We start from the raw sequence: 22,058 nt of genomic DNA on the forward strand, positions 1-22,058 counted from the left end.
CCTACGGGCAGTGTCACTATCAGATACTGCCCCGCTACTGCAGTGTCACTGCCACTGCATACCTGAGCAGTGATAGAGTTCTGACCCTGATGTACATGATAGTTGAAGAGTTTGTGTCAAATGACGCTTATGACAGTGAAACATACTTGTACACAAGATTAGGCTAGAGAGCAACACATAGAAGACCAGGAGACTTTCTGGCATATGAGAATAATATTAAAGAAAAAAAGATGGGGTCACCATGTTCAATTTTCTAAATTTTCATATTCACGTCATAAAATAATACAAAAGTAAAACTTTGATCAGTAAAAACTAAATGAAAAAATATGTAACTAAACGGAATTATTTATCTTTTAACCAAATTTGCCATAATTACACCCAAAATTTCAGAGATTAAAACATTTATTTGATGGCATATTTTAACCTTCCAAAATTGGCAATTTTGAGTAGCATCTAATTCATTTGTATCTTGTACTTTTGAAACAAAGTTTTGGTTGGTCACTGTGCTCAATTTTTTTTTCAATATGGCAACTAGCCATTATTCACAATTTGCATACTCTCTCATGATTGTCATTTTGTGTGCTCTTCGGCAGGAGCAATTGACCTGCCAGATGTGGATTAACTCAAGTTGGCGTAGACTGACAAATCCAAAAAGTTCACTGATGCGTTTAAAAATGAATCAATTTGAGAACTTGCCTTAGAAATATGACTTTACAAAGTACTAATAACAGGTAATGCTGAACATCTGTGAGCAGAATGACGTAATACATGTTTATTTTGTCTGAGCGCACATCCTTTACAAATAGGCCTATGCGTGCTTGTGATAGTGGGGGGGGGGAGACTTGAAAAATTTTGATCATATAGAGGGGGGCATTTGAAAATGTTTTAGGGTATAGAGGGGATCTGAAAAAAATAAGATTTCAATCGCGATTCCTCCAGCACCCACCCCACCCTAATCGTTATTTGTGAACGCAGCCTAAAATGGGCCTAAGCCTTAGGCCGTGAGATGCTGAGTATTTCGTTTTGGTTACATTGCCCATAGAAGAACCACTTATACGAAACATAGCTTAACATATCCAGATAAGAAGCGTAATTAGACCATGACAGAAGAAGAAGAGCAGGTATTTTAATGATCTGAAATAACAAAGGAGGGTCAATCACTTGAACAGGATTATTTGGGCTTCCCATTGGCTATCTTTTTGTCAGGTCATGATTGTTCAGTATAAAATGTTGCACTTCCAATGGTCAATTCAGGTCACTTGCAACAAACCAGCTAGTACACATTGCACAACTCGTGCTAGAAAAGAAGCACTAAAAAGACTGAAACGTTCATCAAACAGCCTAATTGAGTTTTGGTGCTGTTAACCTAATTAAAGTCATGCAATCTCCTGACGAACAGATGTCACGTACACGTAAACTAGACATGACCCCATTTTAAATATACTGAATGCGCAGTCTCTCCTCAATTGTGGCAACATGGCCGACTTTTTCAAGCTGAATGAAGACTTCTACCGAGTACCTGGGTATTTTACGTTCAAAGATGTGTATCTTGCAGACTACGTCAGCAAGGAAACACTTGAAAGACCAGAGCTCTATCAAATCCGGTCGGATGATTGTTTTGTAGTGTCATATCCAAAATCTGGTAAGTCAATCGCGTAGTGTACATGTATGACCGGATGAGACGTACAATTGCTACGTGTGCTGACCGTACAAAGGACAACATTTTAACAAACTTACAATCTCTTGATTCTTTAGGGACGGACCATTAGATCTTGGGGGGGTGGTCAAAACAGAAAAAAAAATTTTCAGAGCAGAAAGTTAGGAAAAAAAATCTTCAAACTAGTTTGCAAAATAAAAAAAAAATAAATAAGAAGACAAAGGCTTAAAAAAAAATCTGCAAAAGTCTTTAAAATTTTGATTTTTTTTTTATTTTTCCGACAGAAAGCAACTTTCTGTATTTTATAGTACATCCTCCCGGCACATTTTAATTTTAATTTATACATTTAGAGTGACTGTATCCCTTATCTGGAAGTTGTGATTATCTTATCTTTTCAGGACTTTTGTATTCTGATCACTTGAAAATTATGAAATTATAGAACCTGTTTTCTACTTGTTTCCTGCGTACAAACCAAGCAGGTACACTAGGTAAAACATTGAAACTATGGTATGGTTGTCAAGATAGAAAGTTGTATTTGCCTTTTAAGATCAAGGTAAACAGATGCAGGCCACATCAGTTTCATTTTTTTCACAGCATTTTATTGCAATGATGAATGCAAGAATGGGTGAACAAGTAGAAACACGTCAATAATGATAAAACAACATATCAAGTCATTATGTATTATTTTGCTTTTAAAAGGCATTTTCAATTCTTTTTTCTCAAAAAACAGCTTCAAAAACAACAGCAACACAACTTTTAACATTCAACAATACACTACGTAGAATGCCATCTATCCAACAAATCCCAACACAAAAACACACAAAAGGGTTGAACTTTGAAAGTTTCTTGATAGCAAATACTGAATAAATCTGCATGAATAATCGTTTTTGTGTAGCAAATTTCAAAGAAATTGGACAAGCCCTTTCAGAGAATACAGATTTTTTGACCATGAATGGCATAAATTGCCCTAAAAAGACAAATATTGAAATTTCAACACATCTATACACATCCAATCAATTTTGACATGCTGCTACAGAGAAATAGATGTTTTGATCAAAAAAGGGCAACAATTGCTCTAAAAACACAAATATGCAAATTTAACTATATTATTTAACTTATTTAGCTTCTCAGCTTGTCAAAATCAATTGTAAATCATGAGATATGCATGTTTTGGTGGGGTGAATGTAGCCATTTCACCACGCAGTAGAAAGGGAAGCCAGGAAACCAAAATAGTCAATTTTCAAAACTATAGGAAGCTACTGAGGAGCAAGAAGACCATGTTTCAGAGGAAGATGTGTAATCCGAAAAAAATGCTCCTAAAGTGCCACCAAATAACACCATTTTTATCTCTATTTTTCAAAAGCTCCAACAGCAGGAGGGGGGATACCCCCCTCCTGACCCCCCCCCCCCCGCAAAAAAACTCCTCAAGTGCCACCAAATAACACCATTTTTATCTCTACTTCTCAAAAGCTCCAACGGCAGGAGGGGGACACCCCCTCCTGACCTCCCCCGCAAAAATACTCCCCAAGTGCCACCAAATAACACCATTTTAATCTCTATTTTTCAAAAGCTCCAACAGCAGCAGGGGGACACCCCTCTCCTGACCTCCCCCCCCCGTGACCGCTTGCGTGGCCGCTTGTGGTGCTTGGCACCACATCTTTGCCCTCTTTATCTTCAGACAGCGACGAACTGAAAAAAAATTATAAATCTGAAAATTTACTCTGAAAAAAAAATTTGCACAGCTAATCTCAATTGGAAAAAAAATTTCAGAAATTTACAATAGTAAAAAAAAAATTTTCACAATTTCATTGTGACCACCCCCCTCCCAAGGTCTAATGGTCCATCCCTTACTTAAGAATACAGGAACAGATAAAGTGACAGAGTCTACGCAAGGGAAGGAAACCAAACGACTGTTAAGTGTTTGTAATAAGTGACTATATATTGAAACTACATGTGGAGAAAAGGGTCAATATTTACTGTTTCATATCAGGTCAAATGAGCTTCGCTCCGTTTGAGTAAGTTAAGGGACTGGTCATTTCTTCGGCCTGGGGGGGGGCGGTGGATTATTTTTTGCCAACGTCAAAAAGTGGCTGACCCCCCTATTCCAAATTTTGAAAACAGGGTGACCCCCCTATTCCAAATTTCGAAAACAGGGTGAACCCCCCCCCCTGGCGCGACATAGGTAAAAAAAAAGGTGGACATAAATTATATATATATATATATATATATATATATATATATATATAATATATATATATATATATATATATATATATATATATATATATATATATATATATATATATTTTACATTTTACATATATTTATATTTTAAATAGTCATGCTATATTTTAATGAAATTGTTGACATGTCAGTTGTAAGATAGGAATTTCAAAGTGTCGATCTTAAAGTTTGAATACAGTACATTTTGAATGAGCTGTATTTGAATGAGCTGTGAATGTATCTCACACTTTCTATGCTTAACCAGATGTCCTGAACTGTTGTACAGAAATGGATGTCAATCATTAATATCAAAGAGGAAAAAGCAGTGAATCAAAGACTTTGATGGGTGTTAAGACTTGCCAACCATCCAATTAAATCTCCTGAGGAGCCATAGAGAGCTTTTTTAGCCAAATCTGATGTGTACAGTGTCTGAGAGGACCTTTTCTTGTAACATTGAAACCATAGAAGCACAGCTAATAATGACAAAAACTGCCTTTTTTAACTGTTAATTTTGTTCATAAAAAAGCATCTTTCTACAGAAAACCTGTGACAAAAGGAAAATAGTTGCATTAATGAGAAGGAAAGATATCTTGTCATTTTTCTATCTCTAAAATAAGTCACTGTAGCAAATATATATTGTGAAATATTTGTGCATGTTGCTTTCTCATACTGAATTCTCATAGAGAGAACAGAAAAGTATCAGGAATTTGTCATCCTTTTCATATGAAATGCAGACTTTCATAACGGTACACTTTCACTTAGCAAACATCAAGATATCTCTGATTTATTGAAGTATGGCGCCCGAAGGGCGCGCCGAAAAATATGAAACATCCTGATATCTCTGATATATATGCCTTGTATATTAAAGTCATGCACCTGAAGGGCATGCTGAAAAATGTCTGATATATTAAAGTAATGAGCTTGTAGAGCACACTGAAAAATATGGAACGTACAGTATCTCTGATGTATGTATGCTTGATATGTTAAAGTGGGGTGAGCTGAAAATATGACTGATTATTAAAGTCACGCGCCCGAAGGGCGCGCCGAAAAATACAACGAATGATGAATTTGTGGCCGACACTAGCATTTTAGGCAATGATGAGCCTGTGTCAAATTCAAAAACACACTGACCCCCCCTATTGGGCATTTCAAAAACATGGTGACCCCCCTATCACCAAAGTCAAAACAGGGTGACCCCCCCATGAATCCACCGCCCCCCCAGGCTGAAGAAACTGACCAGTCCCTAATTGCTGGTTCAATCTACACACAGAGTTTGAAACGCGGTGTGGCAGCAGTGCGGCGTGGATAATTTACTGATTCACATCAAGGCCAATGAGCTTTACTCCCGTTGAATAAGTTAGGTGCTGGTTCAATCCCCGGGGGGGGCGATACCTGGTCTGAGGAGCGGTAGGGGTGTGCGGGCCGCACGTAAAAACCCGGGGCCCATTTTAGACCTAAAATCTCGTTATTTTAGGACCCCATTTTAGACCTTATGACCTTGACCCAGGTCAAAAGTCATAGTGTCAAAATTTGCAAAAAACGTAATCGGGTAAAAAGCAAGCATTTGCGCGACCGAGCTACCGGCAGAGCTTACCACTATACTGCATTTACGGCTATATTGTTGCTGGCCAAGCCATGATTTCCCAAAAACATTTTTGGAAATCTAAAAAATTGAGTGAAAGAAATTATCTTTCACCCTCACCAAAGTTTTGTCCAGCTTCTGAAATTATCACTTTCTGCAGTTACAGTCTAACTTGTGGTTTTTAAATTCCAAACTACAAGCAGCCACGCCGTACTTCAATAAGGCACTGCTAGTTTTCCCATGGTCCGACTGTTACGAGAGTAGTAGTAGAGCCACTTTGTTTCGATATTTTCTATTGGGCAAAATTCTTCCATATATGGAATTCTGACCAATTAGTGACAGTGTTTTAAAACAAAGTCTACATTTATTTTGGCTAAAGCCAGGGGGTCTCTTAATGGTTCCCCTGCCACACAAAGATATCGATGCTTACTGAGTGCAGCTCAAATCCTGTGCTTTGAAGACGGGAACTGATGGTTGGAATTTGTTCTTGTGTGGCACTCAAAATTCGACCCCATTTTAGACCCTGGTTTACTGTGAATTGATACCCCCATTTTAGACCAAGTTGCTGAAATACCCACCCCATTGGGCGGCACGTATACATATTGGCAAGTAATGGAAGTACCCCCCCGGGGTTCAATCTCCACACAGAGATTGAAACACGATGTGGCAGCAGTGCGGCGTGGATAATTCTTAGGGGCAGACCATATTTGATTCAGGCGCAGTACTCTAATATAACAGAGATATAAGCTTACGTTAGAAATATCTTGATGTCTGTAAATTGAAAGTCTGTTTTGCAAAGTGTACTAAACATTTTGAAATCTGCAGTTCATAATGAAAAGCATGACAAGCTCCTTATACTTTTCTGTTTTCTCTTTGACAATTCAGCATTAGAAAGCAACATGCACTAGTATTTCACAATCACATTTTTCTTATAACAGTTTTGGACATCTGGTTATGTATAAAAAGTGCGGAATACATTTACAGCTCATTCAAAATACTGTATTCAAAGTTTAGAATTGACACTTTTAAGTTCCTATTTTACGACTGACATGACAACAATTTCATTAACGTACAGAATGACCGAATGTTTAAAATGTAACCCAAAAATTATAAACATATATATATATATATATTATATATAGTATATATATATATATATATATATATATACACATTTATGAATTTATATTCCAACGTTTGGTTTACCTTTGTCGCGTGTATAATATATATAAACATATATATATACACACACATTTATGAATTTATATTCCAACTTTTGGTTAACCTTTGTCGCGTGCATCAACATTTCACACCCCACACAGTAGTTGACTGTATATTTTTGGGAAAAATAAATATCTAAATGAGGAGTGCGAGAAAAAAAATTACCAGTAATCAGAGAGTGAAAAAAAAATTGAATAGTGGATCAGGTACCAAAAAAAAAGCAACCTCTTAAATCTTCCACACCCCCAGGATATCAAATGGTCCACCCCTTACCAAGCTAGAGGGTATTCGAGTCGTTGACCGCACGCCCCCACCAAATGTAGTGTGGTTCCTGCTGAGACTCCCCAGCTAGACTTTAACTATCTACGCCGCGCTACATTCTCTGTGCGGAGTTTGGTGCTGGTTGTGTGTTTCCTAATAAAAAAGGTTGAAACAAGACATTTGAGACAAACAGAGGTTTCGTAAAATACGTCGAAGAATCTTTCTCTATCAGTCTTGTTTCTTCTATGATAATGTAAAAATGTTAGAATGTCAGAATCAAATCATCAGTCTGATGATGTAATTAAATAATAACACACGCCAGCAAGGGCAAGATCACGATTTGTTTCCCGCCCAAGGGATGGTGCTCATGACGGTAATATTGATGATGCCCGAGCCGAAGGCGAGGGTATCATCAATATTACCGTCATGAGCACCAGCCCGAGGGCAGGCAAAAAATCGTGATCTTGCCCTAGCTCTCATGTGTTATTAGTCGCGCCAGCGGCTTACTGACTACGCATGCGCTTATTCATAATATACTATGCGAGTAACCGGAAGTGTACCCTTCTTTCACGGGCGCCGCCATGTTTTTTTTTTGAGTACTCGTAAATAAACAAATACGAAACAAATTACCATTATATAACATGCCATTTATAAAATATACCTCTTTTATTAGCCAGTAAATGTTATTATGCACCTTGTCGCCGATACAAAATATCGTTAATATAGATAAAGGGAGAAAACTGTCGTGCATATGAACGGGGGCATACGCAAAGAATGCTGGGATTTAATTTTAGAAAAGCGCCCCCTGTGTCAATAATTAGATTCAAAATTGCCAGTTTTTAGACGGAACGCTGTAGTTTTCAGCACGAGGGACCGTGTTTTCAGCTTGCAAGTGGAAGGTGGGCAGTGCGGTTACCATTGCAATGATAATGATTGCATAATACGTCCCTTGTTTTAACGCAATAGGCTGTTATCATTGTAAAATTGCCATTTTTGTCCAAAATTTTTACACGTTACAGAAAATCTATATCTGCTCTGCTGCAGGGTTTGACGTCGTGTACGTACGTGAACTGCTTTCATCAGAGGGAAACTGGGCATAGTTGTCATATAAACGTTTATGAAGTAACAATTAATTACATTTCATCATGAATCAATACAAATAACATTGCCAATCTTAACCCCTGGCGCGACACCAAGGGCTGAGCCCTATATAATATTAATTTTATTACACCGAACAAACACTTGTTTTCGAAAATTTGCTCAGAATGCGGTCAAGTGTCGAGCGAGACTTGCCACAGTGAAACGTTCTATTTGTTGCTCGATCGCAATGCTACATGAAGTTGACGTCTAAAAACAAACACAGTGTTGTTCAAGCTTTTCTCGTTTAATGTACTAAACTTCGTCGTGTACTTCAGGTCGAGCTAATTTCTTGTGCCTTTCCAAAAGTCATTGCTTTACAGAAAATACCAAGCAAATGTACGCGACGATGTGGTACGTGCAGAAAGTACGGGCGGTATTCCATAACGTGGTAGCGGGCTATATCACTGCACGCGACAGGGCTATATCACCTAAGCCATGTTCTATCACTTTTTGTTCTATATCACGTGAGTGAGACTCAGCCAATCACAGTACCTGAATAATACGTGAGGTGTAATAAAAGTGCCTCTACCACTTACTGCTAAAAGCTGCTAAAACACTGCTAATAGAAGGGTATCCTGACATTCATGGTGATTGTGACCCATTGTTTCGTGTCAACTAGCTTTTTGACCGTTGAAAATTTTGGTAAATTGTGTACTTTTGAACCCACCTTATTTTGTACTGGAGAAACTTTGGTACAACAGAACCAACTTTGGCTGACCATTTGACTTCATTATCAAAAAACCAAATCGTAGACTTTGTGCTTTGTGTACGTTGAACTACATATACACACCTGTTCCCACTTCGAGATTGTGTTCTCCCCTGGGCAATAGAGCGGTCTATGTCCTGTGTGAAGGATAGAGGAGTGACCATGCAACTGGGCCATGCAACCCTGATTCTGCCAATTGTTTATATTGACTTTTGCCCGTTGTTGATAGTGTGCCAAAATGAAGACGTCCATACTGTTAATATCTTACCATTAGCGGTGTACTTTCTTCTGCACTAAATATTATAAAGCTGTTCAAAATGTTACGTGTAACATTCTGCACAACGAATATTTCAGCGGAGGCAGTGCAGCTGCTTTGCTCTGCTGATGTTCAGCGTGTTCGGAAGGTTATGTCAGATTGGTCAATTGTCACTATTCACTGCAACTTATGGAGTCCATATGTATTATTCAATTATAACGGCAAAATTCAGCCACCCACTTGGATAACAGCTTACGAGACGCTGCACATCAGCCCGATTTGCTGGAGTGTTTGGCGCCGTGTACTCGAAAAGAGTGTATTCATATAAGGTAAATTGTGGTCAAGCGTGTCTATATGAAGAAAAAACGTCGTGTTAATCGTTCTTCTCTTTTGGGTTGGAAGCAGTGGCCGGCTGGTTTTGTGTGAGTCCTAGCAGCTAGGCGATGTTGCCGTGAGTGTGTGGGGGTTCGAATCCCGTTTGGGTTATAGTAAAATTGTTATTTCCTTCCAGGCACTATGTGGACATTGGCATTGACAGAGCTGATTATGGACAAAGGCGACACCACATACTCTGATTCAGAGACCATTTTTGACAGGATACCCTTCATTGAGTTGCAGTCTAAGCGTAACCCAGAGTAAGTAGCCGAACAAGGATAAAAACAGCGAAGTGTTCAATTGTTCAAGGTAGTTTGCGCCTCGAAAGGGAAAGACATACACTTTTGCTAGAACTTTCCTCAGTGAAACTATGAACCATTCTCTTAACAAATCAAGAATAAAAATCAGGGGTCATCATTCAACAGTTGGTACTAGAGGGGACAAATTAACTAAGATTTCCATTTTCGGAAAACTAAAAGGGTGAAAAGTTTTCTGACACAAAGAATTTTAACATGAACCCCGCAAGTGGTAGATCAGAAACGAATTGATAACGTTTGAGAGTCCGAATATCTTACCTTAAGGTTCAATGCTCCTTGGGGACAGATATTCGGACTTTCAAACTTTTACAGTTCGTTTCTCATCTACCACTTTTTGGGGCTCTCTTTAAAGCTCTTGATGCAAGGAAATATTTTACCGTCTTAGTTTTTCGAAAATAGAAAATCTTAACTAATCTTAACTTTTTTTACCATAGAATTAATGCAGTGATGGCAGCCATTATCCATTTCAAATATCTGTAAATTTTGAGTAATTTGTTCCTCTAGTTCCCAAATTTACACCGATTTTTATTCTGGTAATATGTTTGAAAGATTGTTTTAGGAAAGTTTGCGCGATAGCATAAGTCTTTCACTTTCGAGGCGTGTAGTACCTTAAAAGGATGAGAGTACGCGCTGTCATATTATAATTTAACAGTGGTGTACATCATGCGCACACTTGAATCAATGAATATTTGTCCACTTTTCTGTAGACTTTTACTCTTGCCATGAACATTTAATGTCAGTTTAAATGAAATTGCATCCGTGATCTATTCATATTACTGCATCTGTGATCTATTCATATTACAATACTCGGTAAAATAATAAATGCACATTTTGAACATCATGATATAATCGTTACATTGATCTTATCAAGGGATATTAAAGTGAAATGAAAAGAAATGAGAAAATTTGCACCTCTGAATTGGAATTCTTGGACTTTGTTGTTGTCATTACACATTGTTATGTGTACATTCCTGCTTTTCAGCATTGAGTGTTCTCTCTCTCTCTCTCTCTCTCTCTCTCTCTCTCTCTCTCTCCAAAACTAATCATTTCAGAGACACTTTTGCCTGTAATTTGTAATTTAGATTTGACAAGCTTCACCAGATTATTGATTAATTCCTTGATTCAACACCTCACTTCAATCAATCTTCACATTTCTGGATTGATTGACACGCATAACTATTGTGCATACGTGGAGTTATTTTAAAAATTATGAAATGTTTAAATGTTATGAGATAGTATGGCGATGTATGCAGACCTGTCTTGCCGGTGGTTTATTCAATACAATTATTAAAGAAAAATTAAAATGTAGAACAAAGTTTGAGCATTTTATGCATGAGTAGTGTCTATGTGCACGCACGATGTCTGAGAAGGTGATGTGTGACTATGTGCCGTGTGTACGTAAATAGAGACTTGACCTAATTATGACCCCGCCTCAAGATCGCATATCTTAACTGATTGCACAACCGAGCAAAAAGCCAGTCCCCCTAGTTGTTCGGATAATCTACGGTTTACTGTAATAGTAATCCATTAACCTCTAGTATTTTTCCAGTGGGATTTCTGACTTAAATTTGTCCGTGACTTACAGATTTGACGGAATTAAAGCAATGCAAAGCAAGGAATCTCCTCGTCTTCTGAAAAGTCACTTACCTATACATCTCTTCCCGCCTCAAGCTCTCCATATGGGATGCAAGGTAACCTTAAACTGACAAGTGCAATACTTCACTTTTAACGAAAACAAGAAAAAAATCTTACAGATATCTCTCTTGTGCATATTTTTGTAAATAAGCATACACGGAAAATGTGCCACCCCTCTGAATTTGATGCCCACTACCCTCCAGTATATGTGGTCTGCCTGCTCCCCACTCCCCACAACAATTCAAGCTCCCCACTGCCCTCTCCCCGCTACTTAAACTCCCCTTTGCCTACTAGATGCCCGTTTGGAAACCCAAACCAACACGAAACACTGCCAGCAGCTTCAGTATACCTTGGAACATTGTCTACCTTAAGCGCTTAATCTTCCCTCAAGTTCTATCATCAACTAAGACTTTCCCCTCCTTCCACGTATTTTCCGGTACCCACTGTTAAAAATTTTCTCCCCGCCCACGGAAAATAATGAAACTTCTTCCCTGCCCACAGTAGATATTGATTTTTTTCTCTCCGCCCGCTGATTAGTTTAAAAATTTGCCCGCCTGCTGAATAACTGCGCACGAACACCTTTTTGCACGAGTAGCTTAGTTGGTGGCACCTGAACTCACAACATTCGGCATCCAGTCACCTTGCGGAAAGGCAAGAGACAGAAGTGCTCGCCAACTGGTAAATTTCATGAATTTCTCAAAATCATCACAAAACATGTTTTGAAGGCTGATATACCGATTTTTCTTATTTTTGACCCTGGCCTAAAATTTGGAGGGGAAAGTGAGAGCTGTTCGTAACTGCCCTCGCACTGGTATACAATGAAAATGTGCCCTCCCACTGAATTTTGATGCCCACTGCCCTCCGTATCAACGGTCTGCCCGCTCCCCACTCCCCACAACAATTCAAGCTCCCCGCTGCCCTCTCCCCACTACTGAAATTCCCCATTGCCAACTAGATGCCCACTAGGCAACCCAGATCAACACAAAACCATGCGAGCAGTTAGCAGTATACCTTGGAACATTGCTCCCCTCGAAGTTAGGCGCTTAATTTCTCCTCAAGTTATATTAAGCACGCCGCTTTCCCCTCCCTCTTAGTATGTTCTGGTGCACACTGTCAAAAAATTCTCCCCGCCCACTGGAAGTAATGACATTTCTTCCCCGCCCACAGTAAATATTGATATTTTCTCCCCGCCCGCTGATTAGTTTTGAAATTTGCCCGCCCGCTGAAAAACTTCGCACGAACACCTTTTTGCACGAACAGCTTCGTTGGCGGCACCTCAAGAGACAGAACTGCTCGACCAAACCCCACTCTAAAAATATCTTTAGTCAGGAAAATGATGAAATTATCTCTGTGACTTTGATTATATTTTCAGTTCACTTTTGTTGCCCGGAATCCAAAGGATACTGCTTATTCGTTTTACAATTTCTACAAAGCTCTGCCTTCTTTATACGGTGACTACAAGGGAGATTTTTCAGATTATCTGAAATTGTTCATGAATGGTAAAGGTAAATGGTACTGGTGTTCTACAAATGAATCTAAAAATATAAATTTAGAAATCCCGTGTGAGACATTACACATTCTGTGGCTATATGTACAATGAGCACACCGTAACATGCATTTAATAGGAAACATAAGCACTGAACACAATCATAAAACAGGGCATTGTCAATCTAGCGTGATAGTTTACAAACTCACGGATATATCTCCAAATTAAGCGGGGGGGGGGGGAAACCTGTCACACAAAGTGGTTATACTGCAATCAAACAGCAAATGAGTTTCATGTATGTATGTATGTATGTATGTATGTATGTATGTATGTATGTATGTGTGTGTGTATGTATGTGTGTGTGTGTATGTGTGTGTGTATGTGTGTATGTATGTATGTATGTATGTATGTATGTATGTATGTATGTATGTATGTATGTATGTATGTATGTATGTGTGTGTGTGTATGTGTGTGTGTTATGTATGTATGTATGTATGTATGTATGTATGTATGTATGTATGTATGTATGTATGTATGTATGTATGTATGTATGTATGTGTGTATGTATGTATGTAAAGGTACGTAAATATATGTAAATGTATGAATAACATCTCACTTACCTCCATTTCCCTACGTTTGATTTTGTTAGTTGTATTCGGTGATTGGTTTGACCATACACTCGGTTGGTGGAAATACGTGAAAGGAATTAATGGTCTGTTTTTAAAGTACGAAGATATGAAGAAGGTAAGACCTTGCAACGTGACATAAGGTAACCGCATAGGCGGATAAAGAACACAAAAGAAACCTTGACAAAATAGTTCAATTTCAAGCAGAAATCTCCTGATTGCAATGTTAAAGACGATTGTCATCATCTTCTTTGATTTTCTTGAAATGGTCACAGAACCCAAGAGATGCAACAGTAAAGATTGCGGAGTACTTGACCTGTGACCTTAGTGATGACGTCATAGATAAGATAACAGAGCGTTGTTCATTCGCTAAAATGAAGGCAAGCAAAGTCATGGACTTGGAAGAAGTTAAAGGAAGACCATTCCTAAGGAAAGGTAAACCTGTCTAACAATATATATTTTGCGAGAAGATTATAAAAGGTACCACTTGAAGACACATACAACTTAGACTTCTTGTATACTTGCTTATTTAAAGTACTTTTTAGTAATTCCAACGGCATGACCATATAATCCTCAGTCGTTGTCAGTATGAAAGTACAGTGTGAGAGCAGTGTACACTATTTTTCGGAGTGTTTACAAGGATATCGGCGTAAAGTAACACTTTAATTTGTTTTTTTCAGGCAAATTTCCCGAGTCCTTTCTTTCTCAGTCACGTTTGATATAATACACCATTCTATGTAGGCACCGATTTTAGTTACGCATGTTTTTGTTTCACCAGGATAAATTTGCACTGACTTCGCACCACTGTGCAAAATGTACTCTATCCCATCATAGTTTTCAATATGTGTTGACTTCGCCATCGTACTGTACTTTGTAACGTCACATGTTTCAGTCGACTAATCTCTCAAGCTATTTAGTTGTTTGTTTATTTGGGTAGTTTGTTGGTTGTTTTTGGTGAGAATTTATCATCCATTTATCTATTTTGAGTTTTGAACATATATTTTGCCCGGAGTCATCATATTCAGGTGTAATTATCAGCTAGGCGGTGCCGGTGCGTGTGTGGATCAGGTGGTATAGTTTTGACGACTCTGACCTCCTGCTCGACAATGTTTTAACTTTTGCAGACGGACTTGAATCCTCTATGATCGACTCATATTACCTCCTCCTAGCTGACAGTGAACTGTACTGCAGTCTTTCCTCATAAAATGTAATTAAAAAGTCGTTGACCGCATCGATTTAACTGTTTTTCTTATCTCTTTTTCGATACACTAAAAAGCAAATGGTTGTAATACAGAAAGAAAACTTTCCTGCTCTTCAGTGAATCTAACGTTTTGATTCTGGACAATTTCGCCGTCTCTTTCAGGTGCAACAGGCGATTGGAAAAATTATTTCACTGTGGCTGAAAATGAAGCATTTGACGAAGTGTACAACGAAAGAATGAAGGATTCTGGGTTATCATTTGACTGGGAGTAATACAATGAGATTCAAAAATAGCATGTTGGCGGAGGAATATGATATCAAGTTGACTTGAATACTGAAATATTTTATCGCGATTCATATTTCATTTACGTTGTGTACACTTATCACTATTTTGCAATTCAATAACCATTTAAAAGGTCTTTTGCTATTCCTATATAAATATATTTTGTGTCATTTTATGATCGAGATAGCAGTATCAGATAATCAATTGGACTCGTATAATAAGTCACCAAGAAGGTGAAGATTAAGTATACATTGACATAATAAGCATATCTTTATTTTTACATATAGTGGAGGAAAGTTGTTTCTGGAGATAAACTAAATGCATAATATTTAACTACGTTTTAACCAGAAAGCTTATTCAGACTACTGTTCCAATTTTGACTATGTTCACAAACCATACTAATCAATGTTGTAATTTTAATTCAGGCTAGGGTTTGCAGTCTACGGAGGCTTTTGTGGGTCGATAGCCTGGCATTTTGCCCTATTTCTTATCCTGTTGCCACTACTACATTTTGTACTAGCTACAGAGTGTTCAGTACTGCAGATTCAACATGAATAATGAGATTCTTGAACATGATTAAATACGGTAAAATGTTTTCCAAAACAGTCGAACACGATTACATTAAAAGAAGGCGTAATCATTAAAGAAGGTGCATAAGCTTAATTGTACTCTAGCTTGAGTCACTGATACTCTGATTTTTAATTCACTAGTTTTGTGTCCTGTGTAAATTTGACAGTAAAGTTGTATTTCCAGCCCTGTAATATACTAGTATACCATCTAGCATCTTTAAGTATATGTATGAGCGTTGGGAGATGGAAGACGTTTTACAACACCAAAACTAAATACTGCATTTGCCAATGTGAAAACGTCTTTACCTGTTGGTTAGACTGTAAGGATCTGTATTGCATCACGCTTGACTTATCAATGACTACGTTATTGTGGGCGTATGGCGATGAAAAAGAAAGCCCTAAGGTTATTATAATTGACTGCCAGTTGAAATTTTTTAATGTAAAGTCATGCACTTCTTCATGCGACAATTAGATATTCTGCATCCCTCATTTACTGAAAACCTCTAAGAAGAACTAGCTACAATTAAACATGATTATTTTTATTCTTTTATTGGCATTTGGATAGTCGTGTGAATTAGAATTATGTCCAATATTATATCGAATATTTTATGATACAAGAACTCAAACACGTTGTTAAGTACACAGGCACACTACACCAAGAGCACGGCTCCTTCGTCGCAGGAAAGTGTAGCAGAAAGCAAAAACTAAATGACGTACTTTCTAGCTGTGCATGAAATTCGTACATATTCCCGTCAAGCTTGTAAGTATCGAAGAAGCCATATTGTAGTCAATGACAACAACCTCGATAAAGAAGGTTCGACTTGAAGGCCAACCGTAGATGATCTGGAAAGCTCCGTGGCCTCGCTCCATGCATAAGTGCTCTCGTTTGGTTATTTAAATGACGTATGTTACGGCCCTTGGCTTGAATAGCACGCACCAAAGCTCTTACAAGTCCTGAACATGGTTATATAGTGAAATATTTTTATTCCTATTGTTTTTCCAGTCATCAGTAGACATTATATTCAAAAATAAAGATTGATTGAGTTTGCGCATAGCAATTTATACAAACGTAACATGCACTGCAAGCACAAAGGCAAGAGAACTATTACCATATATAGCTTTATAAATCTTTGGAATGCTATCAGCTTCCAAATACGTCATCCTTAGAAGTAACACAGCCTTCTCAGGTGCAACTATCAACAAAACCCGTGACTGTAGAATTCAATTTCTCGAGGGCCTCAGATATCAGAGCCCGCTGAACTCAAATTGCTATGAGCTAATATAATGGAGCTCCGGAGCCACTGATATAACTCCATAACTACCGGTACGGTGAAAAATAACTGCATCAGTCAGTGTGAATCATATAACATATAGGTCTTTCAGGTTTACTTTTTATACTTGTATGTTCATCACACACATTTTCTTCTAAGTACACACAAAATGTATTGATAAGCCAGACATTAAAGTTGCCGACTCATTTTCTAACCACTGGGTAGAAAAACATCTTTTGGGCCTTAATGAGGTATCTCAAAATTGCGAGAAAAACATACCAGGGGTTATATGGTCTTGGCAGACACCGAACACTAATTGCCAGAACACAGGGTGCAAGTTTATGACCTCTTTCACGTAAACAGAAAGGCGATTGACTGCACACACACACATACAAATTGACCACTCACACACAAAGATAAAACGAGTCGGCAACGTTTATGTCTGGCTTATCAACAAATTATGTGTATTCTTTAGAAGAAAACATGTGTGATGAACAAGCAAGTGTAAACGGTCAACCTGAAAGACCTGTATTGAACGAGAAGGGCAATCGTAAACGCTGGCCTTGTAAATTCTTAATATTTTTACCATGTGAAGGTAAAGAATTTAGCATGCGAAAGATCCCTTTTAGCTCTGAACCCCTCGGCGCGGAGGAAGGTTTGAGTCCAACCCCCCCCCCCGTAATTTAAACGTTACAAAATTTAATCGCATATGTATATTTACCAACTTTCTTAATAGGATTGTAAAATATAATTTTCGAATGAGAGATTTTTGAAAATTTTTAAACGATTTGGTTGATATCGAAACCTCATCTCTGTGCATTATGGGTCCACTTCCGATCTCAGCATATCATCAGCCATACAATCCCACACTAGAAATACACTTATAATGGTACTTATTGACAATAGTATTTTTACAGTACACTTTATAAGGTATCCCATTCAAATTGAAGTTAAATTTATCATATATTTGGCCAAATGACGAAATTTAGGAGGAACAGTCAGGCATGAGTAATTCTACTGTTAGCTACTAGTGCCAGTGGACGTGTTTTCCAGACCTGCAGCAAGTGACGACAATTACCATAGACGGGAGAATTTCAGATTCATCCAAAACAAAGAAGTTATTCACTCTTTAGCTTGTCTTTCTCCACAGAGAGCTTTATTTTCTCAATCCAAGAGTATTTTCATAATATTCTGATGTTCGATCGATGATATTGTTGTATTGGGGATAGTACATGTGCAAGTCATTGTGATACCTGCATGATTGACTGTGTGACAAAGCCATTCACTGGCGGTCAGAAAGATAATCAGCTGATGAAAAACAGATGAGCATTAACTATAGACGTTTTATGGGAAAGGACAATATGATTTTCACTGGCATGCTACCTTGCTGGCTTCTTTCACAATTATCTTCGGTGATATGTGTGATGAAATTTAGTGTACACTGTAAAAGATGTCCCAGAAAATTAACCTCTCTTAACAATCATGACCTGTAAGTTTAATCATTTCTTCAGTTTTAAATAATGTGGTAATCTTCGGTTCAGCAAAGAAGGTCTGTCATCAGTGTGATATTTTTATTTAACAATCTATCTGTAAATTTTCCACAAAATGCACAGGAAGAAAACAGTTACTTTGGCTACAGAACATTTGTAAAGAACATACGGGAATCTCTAAGTGAAAATAAGTTTACGTCCGACATTTAGAAGCATATTGTATTCATACACCTGTAATTAATGATAATAATAATAATTTATTTCTCATATTCTCTATTCGAAAAAAAGAAAATAATTTAGTAAACATTAAAGCGTTACAATGAGAAAAGGACTGAAAAATAGTTGCCCTAGGCACTAATCGAGGTCAGCCCCAAACTGTACAGTTTTTAAAAATGGTGACTATTCCGATATATCACAGTGACAGATATTACAGGAAGTTAATGTACGGTCTGAGTTACTAAATCAACAAAACTACAACCGTTGTATTGGAGTTACTCCAATAAATAATTTTTAAGCTCTCGTTTGAATCTTAATCTGGAAGTGATGTTTTTAAGATCCTCTGGAATGCTGTTCCATTCTACAGTACCACAAATTTGATAGAAGTTTGTCCTAAATTGCTTCGGACTTTAGGGGGTGGAGAACATTTTTGTCTTTGGACCGAGTACTGTACATATGATCATTTGGGGAAAAGTATGGTTTGAAATTCATGGGAAGTTTATTATGTAGAACATTGTAAACGAAAATTGCGACCTGAAGCTTGAATTGTTTATACACATAAAGAATTTTAAGTTCCTTAAATAAAGGGACAGTATGAGCGTGATAACTACTACCCGATATGATACAAAAATGCTTTTTTGAATAACAAAAATATCTGATAAATATGACTGGTATGTAGATCCCCACACCTCTAAACTGAAAGAGATGCGAGGTAAAACAAATGTATTACACAACATTGAAAGTATTGTTTGGGAAACCAAACAGGTTATGAACAAAAGAAAGCTTCTGGATAGACTTTTTACCTCGTACAAAAATGCGTACAATGAAAGTCAGCAGCTTCTTCACCCTTCTGAACGAGAAAATGTTGATATGGATTATGAATTAGAAGTCAAAAGAAAGGAATGTTTAGACCATCGCCTTCAAAACTGGGTTTCACTTCATAGGATTTCGCTATCGGGTTCACCACAAGATTTAGGGCCACTAGCAGATGGTTCCAGTAAAACAGATATACCGAAGGGTGGTTTTATCGGTGACAGCCCGAATGGTAACACAGTTTTTGATCCAGCAGGTCGTTCCAGGTCAGAGACTTCTAAACATTCACAACACTCTCACAGAACGAAATCAAGTAGAATCTCTGTGGACTCTGGTAAGAAATTGCAGTGTGATCATGCCGACAGTAATAAGCAGTCTTCTTAGAATGAATGTCGTTCTGTAGTAGCATCAAATAGGAGTAACGCATCATGGATAGCTAAGAAAAAGATATTTGAGGCCCAGCTTGAATTGCACAGAATCAAGAAAGAACAAGAACTGAAAACCCGGCTTAAAGAAATAGAACTTGAAGAAAAGAAATCGGAAATGCAAAAGGAAAGAGATAAACACGAGTCAGCATTGAAGATTTTGGCGGCTCAACAAAGTTTACAGCATGCAGAAATGGACGCTGAACTAGCCGAAGCGGGAAATTGGTCCGTGAGTGGTTCTAAAATGCCGATGAAAATGAAGATGACTACCCAAAGTGACTCCGTTAACAGGTATTTTCAATCTTTTCATGGTTGTAACCCCCTGTGCCATCTGTGGGTCCACCAGTCACTGCATCAAAAATGCAAACAGTCATGCCGAAATCTGAAGAGAGTCATGGGTTTGAACGTAGATTGGATACGGAAAAGACGTCAGAATGTCACATTACTGCACTGAATCCAGATGCAGCAGAATGGCACCCAAGGATTGATGGTGTAAGGCAACAACCTTTTGAGGGCATTGAGCCAACTGTTCAACAGTTCCCATTTCAAGATCATCAGTATGAAATATTACAGAATATAATTCGGCAACAAAACGAAACTACTCAAGCACTCGTATCAAGTTTGAATATGCCTAAGCGGGAGTTGTTATTATTTGACGGTGATCCTGTGTTGTATTCCATCTTTATTAAGCACTTTGAAGTAAATATCGAACGAATGGTGAATGATAACAGTGTAAGATTAGCCTACCTTATCCAACATTGCACGGGTCCAGCTAAAGAAGCGATTAAAAACTGTGTAATTTTGCCTCCCGAACAATGTTATTCTGAAGCCAGAAAAATTCTGTATCGCAACTTTGGTCAGAAACACCATTGTTCACGCAACAATAGATAAAGTTGTCAAAGGATCTTAAATTAAGGCGTCAGAAACAGGAAAATTGCTGCAATTGGCCCGAATTGCCATTTGTGTTCAATCCAAATGAAATATACAGCTGATATTAATTCTATGGACACGCTTGAGAAAATTGTGAAACGTCTTCCGACATATTTGCAAGCAGAATGGGCCAAAGAAGCCGGAAAGTTGGTTTGCTCTGGTGTTGAACAGGAATTTATTCATTTGACGCAATTCCTGGAAACTATAGCTGCTATTGCAAATACTATATTTGGAAAACCTGTCGGCTCCAAACCTGATGACAAAGAAACAAAGTCCAGAATTAAGACTTTGACCTCAACAGCAAAGGCAACCACTTTGATTACAAAGGGCAGTGATCGTGAAACAAAGAAAGGAACGTTCGAGATACCAAAGTCGCAATCCAACAGTGAAATAACCTGTCTCTTCTGCAGAGGGCAACACAAGTTGATGACATGTCGACAATTTGCTGGTAGGTCGTATGATGATGAAAAGGGCTTTGTGCGGAAACATAGACTCTGTGATTGTTGTCTGGAAGCCAGTCCACCTCACTTTGCCAGAAATTGTAAAAGTGGTATATTTTGTCCTGTTACTGGCTGCGGAAGACGCCATCATCCACTGTTGCACACATTGAGCCAACTAAATAAAGCACCTCAAGGTAGCATTTCTTCAACACCTACTTCTAGTCATCAGAATGCAGAGAAAGAAAATGTAAAGACATCTGAACCTTACAATGGGGCCAGAAATACATCTAATTGTAGAGCGATCAGAATAGACCAACCTCGTATCAGTCTCCAAGTTGTTCCCGTTAGAGTTAGTGGGTCAAATGGCGGACCTCAAATTCAAACAAACGCTTTTCTTGATAGTGGTTCAGACACTACAGTTTGCCTCGGATCTCTGGCGGACAGACTTAGCCTCGAAGGTAAATCAATTAGTTACACGTTATCAACTCCAGATACTGAAAGGAAAAGGCATGGTCGTGAGGTTCAGTTGGACGTACAAGCTTTAAACACATCACACATCTCAATAAGGTTTGGACAACTGACAATCTTCCCATTACATCAAATAGTATTCCAACCGTAAAGGATACACAAGAATGGTCTCATTTGAATGGTATCGACTTGCAAGAGTTACAGGACAAGGAAGTGACAATTCTCATCAGCAATGATGTCCCCGAGGCTCATTGGGTTCTTGAGGAAAGACGTGGTAAACGAAAACAACCTTATGCTGTGCGCACTATACTTGGTTGACTTTGCTTGGGCCACTTAATGGTAATAAAGATGACAATGTTAATATCCACTTCATCAACACAGACCAAGCCATAAATTGCGATTCTCCTATCAAGTGCATGGAATCTATCAGATTACAACTACACAAGATGTATAATGCAGATATCAGCG

General features: G+C 38.1%; 1 protein-coding gene across 1 annotated transcript; it reads left to right on the forward strand.

Moving 5' to 3' along the window:
* Nucleotides 1-13,453: 13,453 nt before the first annotated feature.
* Nucleotides 13,454-16,602, forward strand: LOC139136676 (sulfotransferase 1C2-like). Its single transcript, XM_070704461.1, has 3 exons — nt 13,454-13,603; nt 13,761-13,920; nt 14,849-16,602. Exons 1-3 carry the CDS (start codon nt 13,460-13,462, stop codon nt 14,956-14,958), a joined length of 414 nt encoding a protein of 137 aa, XP_070560562.1. The 5' UTR covers nt 13,454-13,459; the 3' UTR covers nt 14,959-16,602.
* The last annotated feature ends 5,456 nt before the right edge of the window (nt 16,603-22,058 follow it).

This window comes from Ptychodera flava, chromosome 7, assembly GCF_041260155.1.
Source record: "Ptychodera flava strain L36383 chromosome 7, AS_Pfla_20210202, whole genome shotgun sequence".
Lineage (NCBI taxonomy): Eukaryota > Metazoa > Hemichordata > Enteropneusta > Ptychoderidae > Ptychodera > Ptychodera flava.

What these genes read in the sequence shown, in the direction of transcription:
- LOC139136676 (XM_070704461.1), top strand. Translation starts at nt 13,460, where the DNA reads ATGAATAACATCTCACTTACCTCCATTTCCCTACGTTTGATTTTGTTA. An exon ending in AGTACGAAGATATGAAGAAG is followed by an intron (nt 13,604 to 13,760) that starts GTAAGACCTTGC and finishes AAATGGTCACAG; the next exon opens with AACCCAAGAGATGCAACAGT. An exon ending in AAGACCATTCCTAAGGAAAG is followed by an intron (nt 13,921 to 14,848) that starts GTAAACCTGTCT and finishes CGTCTCTTTCAG; the next exon opens with GTGCAACAGGCGATTGGAAA.